Source organism: Ovis canadensis, chromosome 1, assembly GCF_042477335.2.
Source record: "Ovis canadensis isolate MfBH-ARS-UI-01 breed Bighorn chromosome 1, ARS-UI_OviCan_v2, whole genome shotgun sequence".
Classification (NCBI taxonomy): Eukaryota; Metazoa; Chordata; class Mammalia; order Artiodactyla; family Bovidae; genus Ovis; species Ovis canadensis.
In genome coordinates, this window is record NC_091245.1 from 110,332,501 (window position 1) to 110,351,668 (window position 19,168).

At 39.0% G+C, this 19,168-nt stretch overlaps 1 protein-coding gene across 1 annotated transcript in view; it reads right to left on the minus strand.

Moving 5' to 3' along the window:
* Positions 1–19,168, minus strand: part of SPTA1 (spectrin alpha, erythrocytic 1) — an 81,689-nt gene that overhangs the window by 49,423 nt on the left and 13,098 nt on the right. The window contains exons 11-18 of the mRNA XM_069545130.1: positions 18,460–18,597; positions 17,469–17,579; positions 15,820–15,897; positions 15,533–15,688; positions 13,739–13,943; positions 12,164–12,345; positions 1,817–2,060; positions 543–665 (exon numbers count right to left, since the gene is read on the minus strand). Of these exons, the coding sequence (XP_069401231.1) occupies positions 543–665; positions 1,817–2,060; positions 12,164–12,345; positions 13,739–13,943; positions 15,533–15,688; positions 15,820–15,897; positions 17,469–17,579; positions 18,460–18,597 (1,237 nt within the window). The remainder of the gene's footprint in view (positions 1–542; positions 666–1,816; positions 2,061–12,163; positions 12,346–13,738; positions 13,944–15,532; positions 15,689–15,819; positions 15,898–17,468; positions 17,580–18,459; positions 18,598–19,168) is intronic.

A 19,168-nucleotide genomic window follows, 5' to 3' on the forward strand; every position in this document is an offset into this window, starting at 1 on the left:
GACTGAACTGAACTGAATTGAATCCTCTATATTAGCTCCAGAATAAAAGATTCCCTGGGAGAACAAGAAGAAAGTAGATCCAAGAAGCTCTGGATCTTTGTTTCTGCTGCAGAAACAAAGAAAACTACACCAGGTTGGTAAAAGTCATTGATAAAAAGCTTTAAACAATCAGAGGAAAGAAGATATTACATACAAAAGAGCAAAGACAGGGATGAGAGCAGGCATCTCACCAGAAACTATGCAAGTCAGAAGATGTGTAACAGCATTTAAAATACTTAAAGACACATTCAGACAATAATTTTATATCCAGTGAAAATATGTTTCAAAAATGAAGGCAAAAGTAAGTCTTTTAGATCAAATAAAGAGACAAGAGAATCTATTATTAGTAGGACTTCACTAGAGGAAATGTTAGAGAAACTTCACCTAAAAGGAAAATTATACAGGTAAAAGCATCAATGTAGACAATGGAATGAAGCCCTAAAGTTGGAAAAACTTCTTCCCATAAATTTGACAAATTTGACATAAATTTGAGTCATACATGCCTTCCTCTATCATTTTGTTTCCCTTCTCTGTAATCATTTGGATGCGTGGTTCATGGCTGGCAATATTAGCCTGGATGACATGGTGTCTGTTCAGAAGATTCTTGGAGGCAATCAGGTCTTTACCTAGAGATAAAAATAATTTCAAGGTCATTGTTGCAGTACACAGAATAAGAAGATGTTATTCTACCTCCTTTCAACTCTTGGACCTACAAGTTCTTCCCATTGAATTCATTAAGCAGGCTTCCTAAAATTTACATTGTCTGAATTAATCATCTCTGCTTGGCTTTGTTCTTCCCCTTGCCTTTTTGTACTAAGAATTTTCAATTTATTATTCTACAAAAAAATGAGGAATACATCACTCTTCTCTTTGGATGATAGGTAGAAAGGCAAGTAACACTTCAGCTCAAACTTTCAATATATCATGCAACCAATTTCTTTCAGCACACAGTAGTATAAAAAACAGGCTCTTCCACTTACTAATTTCTATGGGTACTAGTAAGTTATTAAATCCTATAAACTAATAATAACTGTTCTCCAATAACTTCATCCTCCCTGTCTCCCACCCAAGCTGCACCTCTCTTTCCTCCAAAATTTTCCTCTGTATACTTCACACTAAATGTCTGCAAATCTCTATGCTCATCTCTCCTGCAAAGATATCTTTTCTCTTCTAGGAAGTTTTCTCAGACTAGTTCCTCCTGTCATCATGATCCAGTCTCTCACAGATGTAACCAATATATGTAAATCAAGTTTACATTATATCTGTGTGCACTTTTTTCCCTATTTCAATGCAAGTGTCCTGGCTTTAACAATGGTAAACCAATAGCTTCCAAGGGAAACAAAATGTACTATATCTGCTATTTCATTCCTTTTATCTTTGTAATAGCTGATATATTAATATATCCTTGTGAAAACTCCCCTTATAAAAGGGAACTACTGACAACGTAGACAGAAACACTTGGTACCTCAAACATTAACCATGACCACTCAGCCAAGGACCTTAACAATAACTTAAGTTAGAGCAAGTAGCAAAAAGCTCTTCCCAGAGGCCTTAAATCTGTGGCACTCTTCATGTTTGGTTTTAGGAGGTAAACTTCTCATATAAATTTTTCTAAAATCTTTTATTTTTTTCTTTGAAAGCTTGAAAATTTTTCAAGTGTCTAAGGGGAAAGAGCTGAGCATAAACTTAGTTACTGTGCTCCTGATCTTTCAAACCATCTGTAGACCTTGGTCTTCTTCTTCTGGCTCTGCCTGCTGGTGCTGTATGACTTACTAACCAAGGTAGGTGGAAGCCACTGAGGGTTCTGTTTCTTGGATCCAGGCCTCCTCATCCTCTATATCTCTTTGGATCTGGTACAGGTGGAAAAGGTCAATGAGCTTATTCTTCCGGTAGGCCAGTCGCTCCTTCAGGGCTTCAAACTGGGATACCAGGTACTCCTGCCTTTCCCGTATGTTCCCAGCATCGGGATGGATGATTTCTTCAAAATATGTCACCAGGTCTGTGAGGGTGTCCACCTGATCCTAAGGGAGAAATAGAATGGGGGTCAGAAAGTCCCATCATTTAGTAAGAAAAGGATGAGAGTTTGATATCTGGTATCTGGGGTGGGGGAGGGAGGGGGTTGATGTTGGGCAAGAAGTGATAAGGAGAATCAGCTCCCATATGTGCTTGTGTTTAAACTTCTAAATCAAATCAGTGAAATAGAGTGGGAGAGGTTGCTACACTAAGAACCAATTCATCATGCCAAAAGCTATTTATAGGAAAATAGTTCTGAAATAACATGTTGTTGTTTAAATCAAGTCTGGCTCTTTTGCAATACCATGGACTGTAGCCCACCAGGCTCCTCTAATCCATGGAATTTCTCAGGCAAGAATATTGGAATGGATGTCATTTCCTTCTCCAGGGGATCCTCCCCACCCGGGGATCAAACCCACATCTCCTGCATTAGCAGGTGGATTCTTTACCACTGAGCCACTGGGAAGCCCCGAAGTCATGTGCTAGAAAGGACAAAATATTTATAGAGGGCACCAGAGAAATCAGGGAAACCAGAACTACAAAGCCTTCTTTGATTGGGACTGTTGCTAAATCGAGGCCCCAAAAAGGATAGCAGGAGGCTTTTTCTATCTCAGTCCCCCTTCCAACTCCTTTCTTGTCCTTTATAATGAGTTATTATTGTTCGTTGCAGAGCAGGAATAATGCCTGTAAGATGAAATGTGGCTCTGCAAAACAAGTGTCAGAACCCCAAAAAGAGAAATTCAAAGGTCTTTCTTTGGCTACTGGTTATAGGAATCTAAGGAAATAACTGTTCCCATTTGCCTTATGTATGAGAAAGGAGAAAAACAGAAGCAGAAGTTTGAAGAATCTTCCTAGAAATAAAATGTTAATCATATTACTGCACAGTAAAATAGATACAAGAGATTCATTTCATCTTTATTAATGAGATCAACTATGACTGTCTAGCAGTAGCACAGTACACAGAAGTTTTGTTTTTCTGCTTGTTTATTTTGTTGTTGGGATGGGCAGTTGATGATAAAAGAAGTTCTTCTAAAAGACGTATGTACAGCAGGCATTGGTTTTACTTATCCTAGTTTGCCATTCTGTGCTCAACCTATACAGGGTTTGATCTATCTCTTCTCTATTTGGAACAAACCATTGATCAATAGCTTCTTAAAGTGTATACTCACTTCTCAATAAAGAATTAAAGACTCCATAGAGAGTTAAAATTGAAATCTTCTACTAGCCAACTGTTCTCATCTCTTAGGACAGTTTAACTTTGAAAAACATCATTGTATAATAGAGTGATTTTAAAACATGATAATTGTCATTACGATTATGGTATCACTGTACTATTTGAAAGCTAAGGTAGTGAATGATGCCTCAGACTAAAGAGATAGACTTGGCTGAGAGTCAGTTGCTATTTTATCCAGCTCTCCACTTGTTTTAACATTAGTTTCTTCATCTATACAATAAAGACTTTAGAGAATATTATATATATATATATATATATATAAAATATAATAAAGGCTAGCGAACATTTATGACCTTTTCCAGCTTTGATAGTCCATATCTAAAATATCTTTTGCAAGCATGGTATCTTAGCCTCTACTCCAACTAGGAGTATAACCAAGCAGGACCCTACAGGCCTTCCTGGGACAAATCTCTCCCCCATACCTTCTGTGTTAGCTCCTTTCTGAAGTAGTCAGATAATAGTATCTGATGCATATTTCCTGAGATTTTCAGATGCCAAAACCACCACCAAATAGAAGAAATTAACTTGAAATTAGCTTGAGGATCATGAGAAGTAGCCCGCAGACCTTCTGGAACCTAAGGCTTGATAATATTAACTGTTTTCAATACAATACAAGCTTGGATTCCTGGGATGAGAAATTGAGTCAACTGGAAGTTGATTTCCACTGAATTCTCTAGAAACTCACATAGAGTATCTCTACTGCAGGGAGGAAACCAATTTGACTCCATGTTGGAAACTGTTTTTTTGACTTGTTTTTCATTGCTTTTGTTAATATAATCATACTCAATAGCTTTCCCGGAGGACCCTGCCCCTTCGCTTGACTGTAAAATAAAGTGCCTTTCTTCACCTTACTGACAGATAGCTTGTCCCTGCCCACCTGTGAATAGAAGAGATTAACCCATCATTTCTGCAGGCTGGAAATTCTCTTGGAGATGTTTTTTTCAAGACTGAAGACCCTTTCACTTTTCTTCCCCACTGTCTCTCCCTCTCTATTCTGCCTTTTGACTTTAGTTCCTCATTGCTTCTTTCTCTCTGATCGATAAAAGAACTTGGCATCCAGACCCCAATAAAATGGCTATTCTGAGGCACCAGCCTGCCATTTTCCTGGTCTGCTGGCTCCTTGATTTAAGTTTCTTCCTTGCTGCAACATCTCATCTCTTGGATGCATTGGCCTGTTTTGTGACGAGCAGAGTGAGCTTGGACTCAGTGACCTCTATACTCTAAAAGCTTATTGGATAAATTTACTTCAAAAATAGTCTGGAAGCGGTCATAAGATGGCAGAGGAATAGGACAGGGAGACCACTTTCTCCCCCACAAATTCATCAAAAGAATATTTAAGTGCTGAGTAAATTCCACAAAACAGCTTCTAAATGCTGGCAGAGGACATCAGGCACCAAGAAAGCAGCACATTGTCTTCGAAAGAAGGTAGGAAAAAACATAAAAGACAAAAAGAGAGACAAAAGAGGTAGGGACAGAGCTCCATCCTGGGAAGAGAGTCTTAAAAAGAGAGAAGTTTTAGAACACCAGGAAACACTCTCACTGCCGAGTCTGTGGCGAGCCTTGGAACCATAGAGGGCAACATAACTGGGAGGAAAAATAAATCAATAATTAAAACCCACAGATTACGTGCCCAGTGGTAACTCCCCCAGCAGAGAAGCAGCGCAGACACCTGCACCTGCCACTAGCAAGCAGGGGCTGGACAGGGAGACCTGGGCTGCATTACTTAGAGTAAGGACTGGGCCTGAATGCCCCGAGGGCAATATGAGTGAACTAACTTGGGCTAGCAAACCAGACTGTGGGATAGCTACCACGGAAAAAGCCCTAGCCTAAGACACCATCAGGCCTGCTCACAGAACAAAGGACTGAACAGAGCTAGCCCGCTGCAGACCATCCCCCTCCGGTGACAGGTAGCCAGAGCCAGAAGGGGGTAATTGCAGCCCCAGAGAGGCATTATCTACCAAACTGCAAGCAGACTTCTTTGCTAACTAAGACTTCTTGGGGTTCTGGATGGTCAACATCTGCCTGAGAAGGTGTGCTGGTTGTACACCCAGAAAACTGAGCGGCGGGGATGGGGGAGGTAATAAGTTGCAGCAACCATGCTCACCAAACACCTCATCACCTGAGCTGCTCGGACCTGGGAAGGGCACAAAACTCAGGCCCAGCCGAGTCTGCGCCTCTCAGGACTACCCAAGTGCCTGAACCTGAGCAGCTTAGACCTGGGAGATGCGTGCAGCCCAGGGCCAGCCTCGGATGGTTCCCGGTGGAGCAACCTAGAGCCTGAGCAGTGTGGGCAGGGAGGGCACACACGCCATGAGTGGGGGCAGGCCCAGTGTGGCTGAGACACTGTGAGCCCACAACAGTGTTATTTGTTTGCAGTGTCCCTCCCTCCCCACAGCATGATTGAACAAGTGAGCCTAAAAAAGTGTCCATCACCATCCCCTTGTGTCAGGGCAGAAATCAGACACCAAAGAGACCAGCAAGCAGAAAAACTAAAACAGAGGGAACCTTCTTGAAAGTGACACGTGCAATAAATTAAAACCCTGTAGCTAGTACTGACTACATAGGAAGGGGTCTATAGATCTTGAGAAATATAAGCCAGATCAAGAAACTATTCGAAAATGAACTGACCCCACACTGCCCAAAACAACACCAGAGAAGGTCCTAGATATATTTTTATTATTTTTACAATCATTCTTTTTTTTAAGTTTTAAAATTTTAAAATCCTTTCCTTTAATTTTCATTTTTATAGCCTACTATTACTTTGCAAAAAAAAGAGAGACCCTATTGTTTAAAGCAAACTTCATATATATATATACATATATATATATGTATAATAATTTTTGTGACTTTTTTTCTTTTCTTTAATATTGTATTTTTTAAAATCCAGCCTCTACTCTAGATTTTTAATCTTTGTCATTTGGTATTTGTTATCAATTTTATACCCTTAAGAACCCAATCTTCAGTGCCCATTTTTACTTGGGCGTGAGATTACTGGCTTGACTGCTCTCTCCACCTTTGGACTCTCCTTTTTCTCCACCAGGTTGCCTCTATCTCCTCCATTACCCTTCTCTTCTCTACCTAACTCTGTGAATCTCTTTGTGTGTTCCAGACGTTGGAGAACGCTTAGGAGACTGATTACTGACTGGATCTGTTTCTCTCCTTTTGATTCCCCACTTTATCCTCCTGGCCACCGCTGTCTCCTTCCTCCCTCTTCTCTTCTCTGTATAACTCCGTGAACATCTCTGAGCGGTCCAGACTGTGGAGCACACATAAGGAAGTGATTACTGGCTAGCTTGCTCTCTCCTCTTTGATTCCACCTCATTCAGGTCGCCTCTAACTCCCTCCTCCCTCTTCTCTTCTCCATGTAACTCCGTGAAACTCTCTGGGTGTCCCTCACTGTGGAGAAACTTTTCATCTTTAACCTAGATGTTTTATCAATGATGCTGTATAAATGGAGAAGTCTTAAGGCTACTGTAAAAATAAGGCTGAAAACCAGAAGCAGGAGGCTTAAATCCAAATCTTGAGAACACCAGAGAACTCCTGACTCCAGGGAACATTAATCAACAGGAGCTCATCAAATGCCTCCATACCTACACTAAAACCAAGCACCACCCAAGGGCCAACAAATTCTCCAGCAACACAGGAACACAGCCCCAAGCTTCAATATACAGGCTGCCCAAAGTCACTCCAAACCCACTGACATCTCATAATTCATTACTGGACACTTCATTGCACTCCAGAGAGAAGAAATCCAGCTCCACCCTCCAGAACACCAACACAAGCTTCCCTAACCAGGAAACCTTGACAAGCCACCCGTACAACCCCATCCACAGTGAGGAAATTCCACAATAAAGAGAACTCCACAAACTGCCAGAACACAGAAAGGCCACCCCAAACACAGCAATATAAACAAGATGAAGATACAGAGGACTACTCAGCAGGTAAAGGAACGGGATAAATGCCCACCAAACCAAACAAAAAAGGAAGAGATAGGGAATCTATCTGATAAAGAATTCCAAATAATGATAGTGAAAATGATTCAAAATCTTGAAAACAAAATGGAATCACAGATAAATAGCCTGGAGACAAGGACTGAGAATAACCTTGATGGTTATTGCTGAATAACCATCAAATCACAGAAGAAATAAAAAAAGAAATCAAAATATGCGTAGAAATGAATGAAAATGAAAACATAACACCCAAAACCTGTGGGATACTGTAAAAGCAATCCTAAGGGAAAACTTCATAGCAATACAGGCATACCTCAAGAAACAAGAAAAAAGTCAAATGAATAACCTAACTCTACACCTAAAGCAACTAGAAAAGGAAGAAATGAAGAACCCCAGGGTTAGGAGAAGGAAAGAAATCTTAAAAATTAGGGCAGAAATAAATGCAAAAGAAACAAAAGTGACCATAGCAACAATCAACAAAGCCAAAAGCTGGTTCTTTGAAAGCATAAATAAAACTGACAAACCATTAATGAGACTCATCAAGAAACAAAGGGAGAAAAATCAAACCAATAAAATTAGAAATGAAAATGGAGAGATCACAACAGACAACACGGAAATACAAAGGATCATAAGAGACTACTATCAGCAATCATATGCCAATAAAATGGACAACGTGGAAGAAATGGGCAAATTCTTAGAAAAGTACAACTTTCCAAAACTGAACCAGGAAGAAATAGAAAATCTTAACAGACCCATCACAAGTACGGAAATTGAAACTGTAATCAGAAATCTTCCAGCAAACAAAAGTCCAGGTCCAGACGGCTTCACAGCTGAGTTCTACCAAAAATTTAGAGAAGCGCTAACACCTATCCTACTGAAATTCTTTCAGAAATTTGCAGGGGAAGGTAAACTTCCAAACTCATTCTATGAGGCCACCATCACTCTAATACCAAAACCTGACAAAGATGCCACAAAAAAAGAAAACTACAGGCCAATATCTCTGATGAACATAGATGCAAAAATCCTTAACAAAATTCTAGCAATCAGAATCCAACAATGCATTGAAAAGATCATACACCATGACCAAGTGGGCTTTATCCCAGGGATGCAAGGATTTTTCAATATCCACAAATCAGTCAATTAACAAACTGAAAAATAAAAGCCATATGATTATCTCGATAGATGCAGAGAAAGCCTTTGACAAAATTCAACATCCGTTTATGATAAAAAACTCTCCAGAAAGCAGGAATAGAAGTAACATACCTCAACATAATAAAAGCTATATATGACAAACCCACAGCAAACATTATCCTCAATGGTGAAAAATTGAAAACATTTCCCCTAAAGTCAGGAACAAGACAAGGGTGTCCACTTTCACCACTACTATTCAATATAGTTTTGGAAGTCTTGGCCACAGCAATCAGAGCAGAAAAAGAAATAAAAGGAATCCAAATTGGAAAAGAAGAAGAAAAATTCTCACTGTTTGCAGATGACATGATCCTCTACATAGAAAACCCTAAAGATTCCACCAGAAAATTACTAGAGCTAATCAATGAATATAGTAAAATTGCAGGATATAAAATCAACACACAGAAATCCCTTGCATTCCTATACACTAATAATGAGAAAATAAAAAGAGAAATTAAGGAAACAACTCCATTCACTATTGCAACGAAAAGAATAAAATACTTAGGAATATATCTACCTAAAGAAACAAAAGACCTATATATAGAAAACTATAAAACACTGATGAAAGAAATCAAAGAGGACACTAATAGATGGAGAAATATACCATGTTCATGGATCAGAAGAATCAATATAGTAAAAATGAGTATACTACCAAAGCAATCTACAGATTCAATGCAATCCCTATCAAGCTACCAGCGGTATTTTTCACAGAGCTAGAACAAATAATTTTACAATTTGTATGGAAATACAAAAAGCTCAAATAGGCAAAGCAGTCTTGAGAAAGAAGAATGGAACTGGAGGAATCAACCTGCCTGACTTCAGGCTCTACTACAAAGCCACAGTCATCAAGACAGTATGGTACTGGCACAAAGACAGACATATAGATCAATGGAACAAAATAGAAAGCCCAGAGATAAATCCACGCACCTATGGACACCTTATCTTTGACAAAGGAGGCAAGAATATACAATGGAGAAAAGATAATCTCTTTAACAAGTGGTGCTGGGAAAACTGGTCAATCACTTGTTAAAGAATGAAACTAGAACACTTTCTAACACAATACACAAAAATAAACTAGAAATGGTTTAAAGATCTAAATGTAAGACCAGAAACTATATAACTCCTAGAGGAAGACATAGGCAAAACACTGTCTGACATAAATCACAGCAGGATCCTCTATGTCCCCCCGCCAAAAGCAATGGAAATAAAAGCAAAAATAAACAAATGGGACCTAATTAAAATTAAAAGCTTCTGCACAACAAAGGAAACTATAAGCAAGGTGAAAAGACAGCCTTCAGAATGGGAGAAGATAAAGGCAAATAAAGGAACTGACAAAGAACTAATCTTGAAAATATACAAGCAACACCTGCAGCTCAATTCCAGAAAAATAAACGACCCAATTAAAAAATGGGCCAAAGAACTAGACATTTCTCCAAAGAAGACATACAGATAGCTACCAAACACATGGAAAGATGCTCAACATCACTCATTATCACAGAAATGCAAATCAAAATCACAGTGAGGTACCATTTCACGCCAGTCAGAATGGCTGCAATCCAAAAGTCTACAAGCAATAAATGCTGGAGAGGGTGTGGAGAAAAGGGAACCCTCTTACACTGTTGGTGGGAATGCAAACTAGTACAGCCACTATGGAGAACAGTGTGGAGATTCCTTCAAAAAAAACTGGAAATAGAACTGCCTTATGACACAGCAATCCCACTACTGGGCATACACACTGAGGAAACCAGAATTGAAAGAGTCACGTGTACCCCAATGTTCATCACAGCACTGTTTTTAATAACCAGGACATGGAAGCAACCTAGATGTGCATCAGCAGATGAATGGATAAAAAAGCTGTGGTACATATACACAATGGAGTATTACTCAGCCATTAAAAAGAATACATTCGAATCAGTTCTAATGAGGTGGATGAAACTGGAGCCTATTATACAGGGTGAAGTATGCCAGAAAGAAAAACACCAATACAGTATACTAATGCATACATATGGAATTTACAAAGATGATAACAATAACCCTGTATGTGAGACAGCAAAAGAGACACAGATGTATAGAAAAGTCTTTTGGACTCTGTGGGAGAGGGAGAGGGTGGGATGATTTGGGAGAATGGCATTGAAACATGTATAATATCATATGTTAAATGAATCGCCAGTCCAGGTTCAATGCAGGATACAGGATGCTTGGGGCTGGTACACTGGGATGACCCAGAGGGAGGGAGATGGGAGGGGGGTTCAGGATGGGGAACACGTGTACACCCATGGGGGATTCATGTTGATGTATGGCAAAACCAATACAAAATTGTAAAGTAATTAGTCTCCAATTAACATAAATAATTTTATATTAAAAAAATATTCTGGTGTGATTTCAGTGGGTAACTTTGAAACCAACAGCCTAGACATCTGTTTCATAGTCCTGGCCCTGCTGTTAATTTTCTCTGTGACATTGGAGAAGTCACTTCATTTCTCTGTGTTTCAATTTTCTTAAGAAAAAAAAAAAGGTACTAGTAAAAATATTTCAAGTTTTGAATTGTAGGATGCCAGAATAGAAAGACACTTTTTATCCAAACTTTTAGTTTATAGGCAAGTAAACAGAGGTGCAAACACGTGAAAAAGATCCACCATAGAACTAGGAAGTGATAAGGCTATATAAAATCCAGGTTTCTGGATTGAGAGTACAACGTCATATTTAGAAGAGTCAATAAAGTCTTATATCAGCCATGGGGTTCTAACAAAAGACACCAGGTACCAAGAAGAATAGCTGGAAAAAGGAGATACTGGAAAGAGATAGTTGACCAACTAAAGGTTCTGAATTTTTACCTTTGGCTTTGTTGGGTGATTAGAATAGGAGAAAGGAGTCCAAAATGGCAGTGAAGAAAAACAAAGAAAGGACAAAACCCATGAAAATGAAACAAAAGAAAATCTGTGGACCAGAGTGAGAACCTCAGGTGAAACAAACACGCGCCCTTCTTGGCTAGCCCAATTTGCACAGGGCAGGCTCAGCAGGAAGGAGACAAAACATATAAAAAGGGGAAGCCAAGAAGGATTGAGGCCTCTCCCTTGGGGTTGGCCCACCCTCACGCCTCAAGAGTGTACTATCCTCTGCTTGCTGAATAAAACTGAACTGTAACCAAGCTGTCACACTGGGGCACCATTTCAAATCTTTGCTGCTGTGAGTCAGAACCGAGAAAATTACGCACTCTCCCAGTATATCATCCAAGTCATGGCACCAGATATGTTGGGGGAGTGTGTAAATTTCTTCAGTTCTATCTCATGGGAGCAAAGAGTTGAAATGGTGGACCAGTGTGACAGCTTGCTTACAGCTCAGTTTTATTTGGCAAGCAGAGGATAGTACACCCTTGAGGCTTGAGGGCAGGCTGACCCCAAAGGAGAGGCCTCAATCCATCTTGGCTTCCTCTTTTTATACTTTTTGTCTCCTCCTCAATGAGCCTGCCCTATGCAAACTGGGCTAGCCAAGAAAGGGTGTGTTTGTTTCACCTGACATTCTCACTCCGGTCTGCAGATATTCTTTTGCTCCATTTTCATGGGCTTTTTCTGTTCTTTGTTTTTCTTCACTGCCATTTTGGACTTCTTTTTCCTATTCAAAATACCTAACAGCTTCCTGTTCTGTCTCACTCTTTTTTTAAAACAATAATTATGATGAATGTGCTCAGAATGTATATAGGTAACTTGGCTCACAATTGGTTAAAGAGCTAGCAACAAACCTGACGAGTAGCCACAGCAGACTCCAGGAGGCCGTGTTTCCTGAGCAGATTCTGGACATCTGCTAGGCCTTTCCCATAATCCTGAGATCTAGCCTGCCATTCCACTTCATCCAGCCATTGAATCAGGTCTTCTGCATTATTTTCAAATTGCAGCTGCCTATTTGCTTCATACAACTGGATCCCTAGGAAAAGACATCAAGCATAAGACAAGTATCATAACTAATCTTCATTATATGCTATTAAAAGTTATGCCAACTTAAGGAATAATATAATGTTTGGATAGTCCAATGGGAAAAATATAACTGTCTAACATGTGATTACATAAGAAATTACCATTAATTTGTAGAATTCAGATAGGATTTGCTTTTGAAGATAGTAGTGTTCTCAAAACAGATATAAACAATATGTTCTTTTCTTGTTGAGGTATGGGCCTATGTTAGATTTTTAACTATCTTGTCACTTGTTATTCTCCGTTGAGACCTCCCTTTCAAAGGTATTTAAGCATAAACATGTCATTTTCCAAGAAAAGAATAAAACTTGGGGTTAGCTTAGTTTGAAATTTTGAAGTATCTTTTCCTAAATATCTTCCTCAGAACTTTGCTAGCCATCAGCCACCTCTGCCTTAGTGCCTGTTCTTTATCACAAACCACACCATACAAGTGTCTCTTCCAGAAAATATCTTGATTATCCACTGTTCTCAGCTAAATTCTTTATCATATGATCTTATAGCAATCATTTGCATTATTTCTGTGAAACAATTACTAGGACATGAAGTAACAGCAACTTCTTGCTACAGTCAAGTTGATTTTTTTTCCTAAACCAAAAATCAGAATATCCAACAAAATCAGTATGATGTATCTTTTCTATAATCAGGACAGAGGCATGTCTATAGATAATGTTTATAACTAATGGACAGAAAAAGCATCGTTATTTGTGTTAATTATGATGATTGATTTGTTTTCCAAAGTAAGAGGTGAAATTAAATTTAAGTAGAGGCTAGTCAAGCAGACACGGGAATTTTTTAAGAGCTTACAACAGAACATAAATATGCCCAGATAGGTGAAAAAAGCAAGCCATCCAGCCTTTTCATAAGAATAAAATATAATGGGAATATCACATGTGGCCCCAACCATATTTTAATGCCTAATTAAATAACCTGAGTCAGAATACATTGCTTCATTTATAGAACAAAAAGATGTATAATCGAATTTATGGACACTCATTTTAGATGTATAGTCAATATTGAATTCACGGTATCTGAATATTTATTCAACAGGAAGAAAAAAGAGGGAGAAAAGTGAAAAGAAAAATATAATTTCAGTTGAAAATACCTACATATCTGAAGAAAAGAATTGTGTTAATATATAGAAGAATTGTGTTAATACATAATAATTGTGTGTGATAAGTTTAGGTTAGATTTTATAAATTTCTTGACCAATAGACGAAGACACAGGGAAGCAAATGAGTAACATCCCTCCCTTCTCACAGAGGCCACCAGGTAAATTCAAGGTGGTAAAGATGATGGTGGGTTTCAGAAGTTAGGAATTCATTTCTTAAAAACACTCTGCTTCTAACCTTTCTGCTCTGTAGCCTCCTGCAGTTCAGTCCAGAGGCTGTCAACTTCCCTCAAACGATCAGCCACCTTGTCGGAGGCATAATGATTGCTGTCAATCATCTCCTGGCCAGTTTTCTGTATATTATTAAGCCGGATCTTATTAGCTGCCAATTCTTCTTCAAACACTTTCTGCTTTTGAACCTGGCTCTTCAAGTTCAGTATTTCCTGAGAGAAAATAAAAACAATGAAAGAAAACAATTCCTTGAAAAATGAGGGGCAGATATTTTGAGGACAGGAATTTTTTTTTTCACTATAAATCTAAGTGAACTAAGAAGAGGATATAAGGAAGAACTGTTCTAGTCCAAGTATAGAGCCAGAGGATGCTCAGGAACCTATGACCAATCACTCCTTTCATACAAATGGCAGACATGGCTAATCACCCCCGAACGTATTTCTACTGAGTCTGGATATGGTCTGAAGATTACTGTAAATATGGCACCCTATGTAAGGATTATCAATCGATCACAGCTGGCATGAAAGATGGAGATTATTTTCCATTCCTGCCTTTAGCTGAGAAGACCTGTTTACCCTACATACACTGGAACCATAACTCCTCTAGAGAACACAAGTACATAGTGTTGAGTTTTACAGAATGAAAGTTACAAATTAGATGCTCAAAGTTCCATCAAAAGAATATTAGAACAAGATCATCAGAGTTATACATTTAAGACTAAATGATACTTAGAAAGTAAATACAGTGAATAGATATTGGACTAGAAATCAAGAGACTGATTCCAGTCCTGACTGTAAATGCAAAAATTTGTGAGTGTATGTGTGTGTGTGTGTGTGTGTGCAAAATAGTTTAACAGTTTAACATGCTCAGTCACTCAGTCATGTTCAACTCTCTGTGAACCCATGGACTGTAGCCAAGTAGGCCCCTCTGTCCATGGAATTTTCCAGGCAGGAATACTGGAGCAGGTTGCCACTCCCTACTCCAGGGGATCATCCCAACACAGGGATCTAGCCCACCTCTCTTTCCATCTCTCACATTGGCAGGCAGATTCTTTACCATAGTGCCATAACGGAAGCCTATTGATAATTTATATTGTGAGTGAAAACTATGTGTTTTATATAATATCGAAATTTAAAAATATATATATATGTGTGACTCAAAGATAATTCAGGAATTTTTCAAAGTCACACAAACTAAAACAGGACAGGGAGTGAATTCAAGCCCAGTATTTACTTTCCCCCAAGAGAATTCGTGTGTCTAACTCTATGTTGCTGCTGCTACTGCTGCTGCTAAGTCGCTTGTAAAACAGATCTAAATAATCGGTTAACCTTGGGCAACTCACTACACAATTCAGATCCTGGTTTCTTCATCTGTAAAATAAGGAATTGTTCCTTTCCAGCTACAAAGCAGTAAGTCTATATAGAATCAAACCATTAGGTTAATTCTGAGTTCCTGGTAGCCTGAATGAATGACTAGACCCAACATTTACCTACTATAAGGGTGCATAGGGCAGCAGAAAGGGGGATATGCAACTAAATAAGGGGAATCTCTGCTTTCCCCTGCTCTGTTAAGGACCACTGGAAATTGTGCCAGGGAAAAGGGGTGATGGGCAACAGGGTATTGGAAAACTGGAAATTACAAGTACAGTCCTGGAGGAATCATTGCCCTTCTCTGAGACTCTGTCTCTCCATCTATAAAATGAGGCTCACCAGCTGAACGCTACTGTCTTTTCAGGTCCAAGATTCTAGTTTCATGAAATTAAGTACCAGTGAGTATGTCCAGGGTCTGAAACCCTGCCTACCTTGTAATCTTCATCATCTGCCAACTTTTTCTTTTTGTTGATCCAGTTCTTTAGGTCATCTGAGTCCTGATACAGTTGCTGCAGAAGGAATGAATCCTCCAGCAATCTGCGTCTAGTGGCAGCCCTTTTTCGTAGATCATCCCGTCGGGCCAACAGCTGCAAAAAACATAAACAAACTCACTGTCAGAAAAATAAAATATGGATGCCTGAGATCTACTGCCTACCGTGGTTAACAATGCTCCAACATTTTCCCTGACCCGGGTGCACAAGCAGGCAGATGCACATACTTGATCCCGGATAGCAGCGATGTTCTCTGAATCATAATGATTATCATCAATCAGTTTGGTTGCAGTCTTGTCTATGGTCTGGGGAAAAAAAAAAAGTTTTTCTCTCATTGGCACTGAGTAAGTGGCCACAGTTTGGCTAGCTGTTTAAAGAGGAAGCATGACAATGTGGGAAGAGGATTAGATTCAGGGTCAGAAGATCTGGGTCCTACTTCTGATTACTGTTATAAATTGTATTTCAGAATATAAATCTCAGAGAGGTTAATTATTTTCTCTATGCCACAGTAGTTTCTTCTTAATCTAGGTTACAGTGAATGAATCCTGTTTTCACTATGAGGTGAATATTTGATCTATTTTTAAATTTTTAAGAAGCATTGTTGATACAGCCTTGTTCAATGGCCAGTCTTTATCTATCTATCTATCTATTCACTCACCCATCCATCATATACCATATGTACTTTTTAATAATTCTTCTTATCTCTAGCTATATGGGGAATGGAGTCAAATTACACATGTGAATTTTGACTCATTCATAAACTCTCAAAATTGCTCAGGATGAATTAATCGATTGGGAATAGGAAAATTATGTGAAATTACAGCGTTTAATAAACAATAACTTATTTTACATTGTTATCTTTTACCAATGAAAATCCATCTGATAAGCATATGAACTGGGAAGGGACCATAACAAGCTCTGAATTGACCCAAGATTAACAAGAAAAATTTGGAGTTTTGTGGTTATTGTTGTGCTGGTGGTATACATGCACATGTGCAAGTTTTGGCTAACCCCAGCACAGTCCTAGGAGATAGCCAAAGACATATAGTATATATGCATTGGACAAATAAAGTCTCCCTTACATTTCTCTGAGACTTGCTTATGTATTGACAAGTTTCTGGGACACTGTAACTTAAGGTTCACAAGAAAATTATAGCAGCATTAAATTCAAAATGTATAGATAAAGATATACAGGAAAAAATAGATACTGCCAAGATTTCTAGATATTACTAAAGAAAGCTAAATGGAGATATTACTGGAGAGGAAAAGACTAAAAAATGTAAATAATATATTCAAACTTTTAAATTATGATTCATATTGGATATGGATCCCATAGTTTCTATTTATACTGCAGAAAAAAATAAGACAATCAGGCACTGTGTCAGAGAATACAAATTGCTCAAAATTTTTAAAACCTGTCTAAAAAAATCACAATACTTTAAAGGAACTATCCTACAATTAAATTAATTTAAAAAATAAATTTACCTAATTCTGAAAAAAATTAAAAATAAATACTTTCTAAATATGCTTTGTGGAATAAGAAGTGTGTTGATAAAAATGAGTATGATTATTTTCCTGGATGTTTTCTGTTTTTAAAACAACTCTCATATCTGATAGTTATGAGTGATTCTAAAGATTGGTAACCTATGAGATGTGTGTAACACAGGGAATTCAACCTGGTGCTCTGTGACAATCTAGAGGTGTGGGATTGGGTGGGGGGTGCGAAGGAAGTTCAAGAGCGAGGGAATATACATATGGCTGATTCACATTGTTGTAAGGCAGAAACCAGCACAACACTGTAAAGCAATTATCCTCCAATTAAAGATTTTTTTTTTTTTTAATGAAGCCAGTGCCCAAATCAGGGCCCATTTCTTACTGTGATCTTCTCCTCCTGGGCAGTAAAAGCTTCCTCAAAGTCATCATGCTTCTGACGAAGGGCTTCTACACTGCCCAAGGAATTTCCGAGGTCCTCGTTTTCCAGGAAGGCCTGTAGAAGACAGAAAGATGCATCCCAGCTGTGCCTCACCAGTGAGAATCAGTCCCTTTGGAATATCTCAGAGAAAAGGAATAAGAAAGGAGGTGAGGGGGATGGAAAAGCAAGATGGGAATTAACACAAGGTAGGAGAGGAGAAGGCAATGTCAACCCACTTCGTACTCTTGCCTGGAAAATCCCATGGACGGAGGAGCCTGGTAGGCTGCAGTCCATGAGGTTGCAAACAGTCGGACACAACTGAGCGACTTCACTTTCACTTTTCACTTTAATGCATTGGAGAAGGAAATAGCAACCCATTCCAGTGTTCTTGCCTGGAGAATCCCAGGGACAGTGGAGCCTGGTGGGCTGTCATCTATGGGGTTGCACAGAGTCGGACACGACTAAAGTGACTTAGCAGCAGCAGCAGGAGAGGAGAGAGATTAACCTCAAAGAGCAGAACCTCAGCTTCAGAATTCCCTTCCCAACCTTCTCATCCAAATTTATCATGTTTATCTCAGTGTGTGAACCAACCAATCTAAGCATGATTCAGTGTTCTCAAATCCTCAAGAGGACCACTCACCTTCACCAGAAAATCTCTGGTTAGTCCTGCCTGACTCATCACATTTTTCTTTTGCCGATCCCTTAACAATTGGATATTCATTTTGCCACATGTTCAGAGAAGTTTAAAAATTCTGTGCTTTGTATTTAAATATTTTTACTGTGCATTTGTCCATGAGGGAATTTCAAGAGCCTTACAGAGAGGGTCGATCTTTTCTCTTCCTTGTGGCTCACCCTCTAGTTCCCACGTGAACTGAAGTGGTGGTGAGGATGCTGATAGTAGTGAAGGAGGAGCAGGAGAAATGGCTTCTGGACACTTGCTGAGCCCCTGTGTTACCTCTTGTCTGCTCATCCAGCTGTCTACTTGCTCACTGTCACGGTAGAAGAGGTGCAGGTTCAAGCACTGCTCATACTGCTGCTGACGCTTCTCCCACAGCTCCAGCAGAGCCGCCCGGTTGTTGGTAAGTACTGACATCTATGGAAAGGAAGAGGTAAAAGACCAGGAAGATATTAAGTGAATTTATTTTATCCTGCTGTCACTAAGCATCTAATAAACGCAAGGCCCTTTGAAGGAAAAAAAAAAAAAAAAGGATAGAAAAACACGCTTTTCTTTTAAGGCTCCTCAGTTCAGTTCAGTTCATTTCAGTCTCTCATTCGTGTCCGACTCTTTGCGACCCCATGAACTGCAGCTCACCAGGCCTCCCTGTCCATCACTACAACTAAGTAAATCCCTATAGTATAGAAAAAACGGGAGAAATACCATACTAGAGGTATACCACACTTACTATGTATAAATAAAGAAGAAAAGATTAATTGATTCAAAGACACAGGGAGTAGAAGTATGGAAACTATTGTATCAAACCAAGATTTAAAGGGTAGAGAGGTGGAGATCAGGATTGTAGGAAGACATAATACCACAAGTAAGTAATTATTCCAGGTTATCATTGGATTATACCAAGTGCTCCAGAGAAAACGGCAGTATCTAAAAAAGGTGGACATTTCATGAAATTCAAGTTCACAGGGCACTTAAATGATCAGATTGAGAA